This window comes from Mizuhopecten yessoensis, unplaced genomic scaffold, assembly GCF_002113885.1.
Source record: "Mizuhopecten yessoensis strain PY_sf001 unplaced genomic scaffold, ASM211388v2 scaffold716357, whole genome shotgun sequence".
In the NCBI taxonomy this organism is placed as follows: Eukaryota; Metazoa; Mollusca; class Bivalvia; order Pectinida; family Pectinidae; genus Mizuhopecten; species Mizuhopecten yessoensis.
Window position 1 is genome coordinate 1585480 of NW_018480076.1, and position 7205 is coordinate 1592684.

The following is a 7205-nucleotide window of genomic DNA, read 5'->3' on the forward strand; positions in this document are numbered from 1 at the left end:
TTAATACCCAAAATTAGAAATGTTATTATATCGCAATGCGGACAGTATGATTTTAATGTTACATGACAACAGTGAGTAAACAACACTGACACAACTATAGTAAACAGGTTAAGGCCAAACAAAATATATTTTCTGTTTCAGAAAACCCTACCTACCCTAATTTTTGTGCCTACTCCAAACTTTTAAGAAGCGCTGTTAAAGTCAAGATCACTCTCCTATATAAACCTTTTAAAATTATTTAAAAAATAATAGAAAATTGTTTCCTACCTACTTAGCCGCATTTTTTATTCAAAAATGTTCTGGATTGTTAGGCCTTACATTGTTGTCTTAGCATTTCAAGACAGGAAAATGCCAACGGCAAATGCGTATAAACATGCAAAGTATTTATAACGGGGAAAATATAAAGAGAATTAAAAACATATAAAAACACACTGCAATAAACAAAAGCCAAAAACACAATCCTCCAAAATAGCACGTCAAGCATAATAATTGACAGCATGTACCATGAGTCAACACTAGAATATGCCGCTGTAACAGTGATGGGGCTAACACAAATAATGGTACGAGACGGTTACTATATATTCATGTTATGTAAACAAAAGTTTTAGTCTGAGTCAGTCTTTAAATGCGATTATTTGACCTGGATTATTTCCAAAACAAAATGTCTGATTTATTTTTAGATATCGTTAAATATTTCTCATGGTTAGGAATTTACCTAAGACTTGTACTGTTGTACTGGTATGATCCCCACACGCTCTGACCGCACGCGTGCATTGGTAAATTGATACCTATGCGGAGTAGTCTCCCCTGGCTACTGCAGCTGAATCGCTGCCAACAGTAGATCAAGGATAAATGGAGGATATGGAGGAACAGCTAGAGGACTCGGATATGGAACAGTTAACACTGGTGAGTTACTGAAACTATGATTGGTTATCTAGATATGTATTACCAAGATACGTAAGAAAGTTGTTTTGAAAACACCAACAAATATTGAACATGTTGCCCATGTCCAAGTAATTACGTATGTCAGAAGTATTCCAAGCACGGTGTGTAAGATGCTGACTCCTCTAAAGTCAGAAACACACTACGCAGTTGCAGCGAGAAACGGTGAGGCATGATCACGTGTGAGGAAAGATCAAATGTGTTTTGTTATTGTTTACGTTTTATTAACACGCGCTTTTCTTGTGAGCACGTACTGACTAATACATACCTAGCACGTGAAACGTAATTCCTCCGTTTCATCACCCATACATGATTTTGACAGGCACGTTCCATATTCTTAACATGCAATGTTACACAGACCCTGTAATCAGGAGGTTGGGTTAAATGTTCTTATGATTTCAACAAAACATATGGTAAAGTAAATTCTGTAGAAAAGTAATTCTTTAATAATAAATTGCAATAGTCATTCTCGAGACAAAACTAATGCGTATGTAATCGCGGAAAGAAATGTACATACATTAGCTGTGGCGGATATCAGTCTGACCATATTTTGGGATGACCTTGTCAGACCACGGGTGGTCATTCCACTGTGAATTATAACAGTGCAGCATAGTAGCGATGAAACCGTACACCATACTGGTAGTCAATGATGTAACAGCTTGTCAGCATATAGTTACTGTTGAAACAGTACACCGTAGTCAGTATTCCGGAGACTTCATTTACCGACCAGGGCCCCTTTCGCGTATCCGTTTCAACCGGTTAGTCTGTTTTTAAATGTAACATGTTCGGGTATATGCAGGCATTGGAGGCAGCGAACAACTCAGGTTCGAACGGTCCGTTTGGATCGCGATAAACGAATATTGCCCTGTGATATTTCATTAAAACTTCGAATAGGTAGAGTTCATAAAGGGGTCTGAATTAAGCCTCTCTTTTTTTGCCAGTTTATATTTAAAATGTATTGGGTGATAGTTTAAACCGTAATGGGCGTGCAATTGAATATGGTCATAACACAAAACTCGTACGCAGGTATTCCGTCTTTGCGTATTGCAGAGTTATCTTCTCTTGTGAGCAGGTATTGATTGTTACGTCATTGGTTTGTGTGAGAAAATTACGTCGTTTTCTCAAAAATTGATGACGTTACTCTCACAAATAAATGACGTAACAATCAATTCCTGCTAACAAGTGCAGATAACTCTGCAATACGAAAAGGCGTACAACTTAAATCTGCCAATATGTATTTGTCATTGGCGGTATAACTGTCTTACTCAAATATTCAGCGATATAATTGTCTTTCGTAGGTTATCGGTGGTGTCAATGTCTTGCTCAAACTATCGGCGATATAATTTAATCCGAGATCGACTCTCTTCGTAATTTTTAAAGCGATAAGGTGACATATTGAATCTGCCCGATGGTACATATGGTGCAAGGTTTAGAAGATATGGACGAAACGTATTTGTTTATTCGTACAGTATTGCGGTTTGCATTCTTTTTTCTTCTTCTAATACTAATTGAAAAGCAGACTTGGATATGATATGCTCAAATTTATTTATCTTTTTCATTTGATAATATTAAATTGAATGATCAAGCATACATAGAATGACACTGCAGAGTGTCTACTAGATGCCAATTAAATGATTTGTGACTTTAATAAACATTATTAATCAAATTTTAAATTTAAAAATTTAATCATAAAAATATTAGATTTAAAGACTCTTTTCTTTGATTACTGCCACATTCTTGTTGTTGTTTTTCATCTGACAGAAAAAAAAATGAATAAATGAAAAATTAAGAAATAAAAAATATAAGGATCTTTATTTGCTTTTTATGTTGTTTCCTCTTTTGTCTATTTATCAGAGGTGAATGGGGATATTTTTTTTAATAGCTCTGTGAATGTATTTCGTCTTTCATCAGAGTTAAGTAAGCAATATATATGAGCAATAAGTAACTCGCAGGAAGAGGTCAAGTTTACATTTACCTCAGTGTATAAACAACTTGTTGAATGAGATGTATTGCATGTAATATCTTTATAGACTTTCAGCCACGGCTGTGTTTCTTTGTTCGTAGCTATGGTACATGGCTGGTTGCCAAAGACGCATATATCGGATACAAACACGGATATATGTAGGATATTTTTGAGGTCAAATATGAAATTAGGTCGAAGTGCTGCTGTCCCCTATGTAAACTGTGACATGAACTTTTCCATCAGCTACACCCAGACAAATGACGTTCTTGTTTATCAGAGCTTTACAGAGCGTAGAAAAGTGAAGTGCACGCGGGTACGCGAACATGATATACAAACCCGTGTAAGAGCACGCACAGGGCAGTGCACGTAGACTAGCGTAGTAGAGCGTAGTAGGTTATAGATAGTCGGTATGCTGTCTTCAGATCTCCATAATGTGAGTACTTAAATGTTGAATTTAAACCTTTATTTATTCTCTTAAGTTTGCTTAATCATACATCTTAATCAAAACATTGTTTTGTTGATTTGTTGTAAAACATCAAAAGTACATCAGCAGCATCCTGCATTACTACGCTCGCACAATTGTGAAAAATATTGCGCAAAATAATATGGCCGTATATATACAGCGCTTTGTCCTTTTGTTCAATAATGTAGATAACTTAGAGTGTTTTATTGGCTTATTTATCAATTAATGTTATCTAGAATGTTTCTTAACATTTACTTCAGGCTGATTTATACAGATTGTAGACAAATTCATATAGCACAACAAATGAAATACTCATGTGTGACGTTTCCATTACTAGTACGATATGTGTTTTTGTCAAAGCGTAGCCGAATGTGTTCCAAACGCACAGTAGTTATCGATATATTTCGTCAGTACGGACCATAACTCACGACAAAAACACTTAGAATGAAAGCTCTGATTTGTGATACGTTCCTGATTATTTGGTTTGGGGTTTGTCTTTGCACTAGCAACGGTCATATGAGGTCGATATTCAATGTGTATGTAGTTGAATCCTTCTACGGTGTATAGTGCGAACCTACTGGAATGTCTCACCATGGAAACGAGACTACACTGAGACTTCCGCTCTGAGATATGTTTAACCAAGACCGTCCAACGCAGATTTGTTAAGTGAATAAGAATGGGAAGTATTCATTAGTAGCTTCATTTAATCATTTTACTTAGTGCCATTTAACCTCTTAATACTTTCAGTATCTCCGACTGTTTGGCTTCGAAAAAAGCGCAGAACCGGAACCGGTGGAAGCGGAGGAAGAGTATGGCTGGGCTCAACTTCCCGACATTCTATTGGAGGACATCTTCGCCTTGTTGACACCCAAAGCCCGCCACCAGGCGTCGCGTGTGTGTAAGTCGTGGTATAAAACCTTTTATTCGCCGCGCGTCTGGGAGACATTTATTTTCGAGGATGGAACTCTCACAAAGAGGCGTTACAACTTGTTCAAAGGGTTCACACGTGAGCTGTGTCCCAGGAAATCTCAAAACTGTTTCAATAATGTCGGGTCTCTTTTCAAGAAAATCATTGTTTCTCCGATACTTAACTTTTATAATTTGCTCTTCTTGGGTGTCCTCAGCTCATTCCTGTCCTTCTATGAAGAGTTCCCGATACCCATGCTGCACACGTTTCAGTTTACGTTCGCGTGTGAAAGTCGTGGCATCAATGGTAACCTGATATACGGAACTGGCGGACAGATCCTTCAAGAGCTCAACACACTGATCGGCTGTATGAAGAACCTGAAAACATTGAGTATCAACCAGCTCCTGCTCGCCGAGGAGGATGTGTCTGGTTTGTTTGAGGCTGCGCTTAAGTACAATGGCGAGTCTGTTCGGTTCCTTGAGATCATAAACTGTGCAAAAGCTGACACTCCAATTCCACAGTTAGCGAGGTTCGACTCTCTGCAGCGACTTACGGTCAGTCACCAACATGTCGATGACGAGGTGGCAGTTCTTCTATCGGGGACCGGGCTCTCTGACCTTCGTCTAGTCCAGGATCAATACACATGCGCCACACAGCCTGTTTCAGCCGACGCCTGGCGCATCATCAAAGAGATTGCGCCATATCTAAAGGTGACACTTGAAGTACGTGGAAAGTGTAAAAATACGTTGTTACTTCAACCGCACGCACCCGTGGTCAGTATCGTTTTCGACACGCCCCACTCCAAGATATCGCATGGCGCGGCCATGGACATTGTCCACTTCTACAGGAAGACACTGGAAGTGTTTATCCAAAAGGGCATCCCCCGTGTCCACGGCCCAAGATCATTCCATGAAAGGGGGGATTCTTCTTTCGTCATGTTAGTTAAACATTGTCCGAAGCTCAAAACCCTCATCATCAATGAACGGATATCAACAGCAACAGTGCTCTTGCTTTCGCACGAGGGCAGATCATTGAAGACCTTCATCGTACGGACAAATGCCATTATCAAGCGGTCGGACTGGCCTCGGGATCGAGAGTGGTCTGAGGAATTTTATACGAAACTGAGAACAAATGCGCGCTGTTATGATCGGATGTCAAACGAGGTTGCGCAGAAACACGAGTGGAAATGGCGTCCTTTGTCAGACAGAGAGTTTAAGCAGATGGTTTAGATTTGATTGTACATAGGAACTCTCATACACGAATGCTTATGAGATTATTTTTGTATTGTGCAATACGCGTTTGATCGTTTACACTTTTATACACCTTGTTCTATATTACTCACAAATCTATTTACATCCCGTTACATTGATGTTATCAGTATCTGTACGATACGGTGTTATCAAACATCAACCTGACTTCTCTGTCTTGTCCGATATTTTAAAAAAGAATCTGTATACAAATGCACTCTTTACTTTGCGTTAAGACCGCGTATCAAATGGCATCGCTATTATGATTTCTGTAAGTACTATACAGATGGCTGTGTTACTGACTCCTCGTGAACATTTATTTGCATGTGATGTTGTAACAAGTTTTGTTATCCATGGAATCATGTCCTCTACAATATTGTACCCTGTCGTTTTGATAAAAATGCAATCTTTAACACGACGTGGATTGTTTTATTTTAGGATACCTGAGCTTTGCTCAAGTGACCTATTCCGATCACTTTCCGTTCGTCGTCGTGCGTCGTCCGTCGTGCGTCGTCCGTCGAGCGTAAACTTTTTACATTTTCAACTTCTTCTTACGAATCAGTTGATGGATTTTTTCAAACCTGGTCAGAATCATCCTTGGTAGATGAGGCTACAAAATTGTAAGATTTGGATTCCTGCCCCAACCCCTGGGTGCCAGTGTGGTGCTCCAAAGGGAAAATTAAACAATATTTCAAAAATCTTCTTCTCCAGACTCAGAGGTACTACAGCCATTTCCTCTGCATGGATGGAAAGATCATCAGGGACTTCATTTAAATTGTAAATTTCAGGACCCCCGGGCCATCCCTTCTCCCTGTGGGAGGGGGCAAAGTTTACTATAGTTTATATAGGGAAACAACACTTTTGGGTATATTTATACAATTTTCTGTAGGAAATTATTCTTATTTGGTGAGAATTATCCTCGGAGGAAGATGGTTTAAAATGTTAAATTGGGCCCCAAAGCACCGATGAGTCCTAACAGACGAAACAGCCGTATGATGCAGTGTAATTCATTTTTCATCTAATCGAAGATGTTTACAATTAAATTTAAGATATATTTTAGTATTAAGAGATAAGCGCAGTTATTTGAATATATATTCTGTACAACGATGCTATGATATTGCATTAACAAAACAGTTGAAACACACACTTACAATATAGCAAAATTGTAAAGCGTTGGAGAAGCATGGGTTTGTAGCACTGCGAATTTTGGTGTGCTTACTCCAACCACTTCATCCTAACCTTTTTTTTTTTTTTTTTTGAAGACCTGTCGAAAATATTTTTGGAATGCATCGTTAAAATTTCTGACGACATATTATCCGTTCGTATCAATATATCTTGGCACTAACGAATGAAGCACAGACATAGAAATGTACCTAGAAAATACGTTAAAAATCGTAAAAACTAAATCAAATATTTTGAGTGCCAGATGGAGCAACTTCCAAAAAGAACGTGGTTATAACTCAGTATTTAAATTGGACTAAACTTGACAAAAGAAAGTGGTTATAACTCAGTTTTAAATAAAGGCTAAACTTGAAAAAGAACGTGGCTAATTCGGTTTTTAATGTAGGCTAAACTTGATAAAAAACATTGTTATAACTCAGTATTAAAAGTAGTCTAAACTTGAAATAGAATTTGGGGATGACTCGGTGGTTATGACTCTGTATAAAAAGTACTCTGAACGTG

General features: G+C 38.3%; 1 protein-coding gene across 2 annotated transcripts; it reads left to right on the forward strand.

Annotated features, from left to right (window-relative positions):
• The first annotated feature begins 798 nt into the window (after positions 1 to 798).
• Positions 799 to 5935, forward strand: LOC110443697. Of its 2 annotated transcripts, none has more exons than XM_021488075.1 (2): positions 799 to 906; positions 4116 to 5935. In XM_021488075.1, exons 1-2 carry the CDS (start codon positions 853 to 855, stop codon positions 5502 to 5504), a joined length of 1443 nt encoding a protein of 480 aa, XP_021343750.1. In that variant the 5' UTR covers positions 799 to 852; the 3' UTR covers positions 5505 to 5935. The 2 variants fall into 2 exon arrangements, with proteins under 2 accessions (XP_021343750.1, XP_021343751.1); XM_021488076.1 differs by lacking the exon at positions 799 to 906 and adding an exon at positions 3160 to 3338.
• The last annotated feature ends 1270 nt before the right edge of the window (positions 5936 to 7205 follow it).

Excerpts from the sequence above, each read along its gene's own strand:
- LOC110443697 (XM_021488075.1), top strand. The coding sequence starts at position 853 with ATGGAGGATATGGAGGAACAGCTAGAGGACTCGGATATGGAACAGTTA. Across the intron at positions 907-4,115 it reads ATATGGAACAGTTAACACTG|TATCTCCGACTGTTTGGCTT; the intron begins GTGAGTTACTGA and ends TAATACTTTCAG.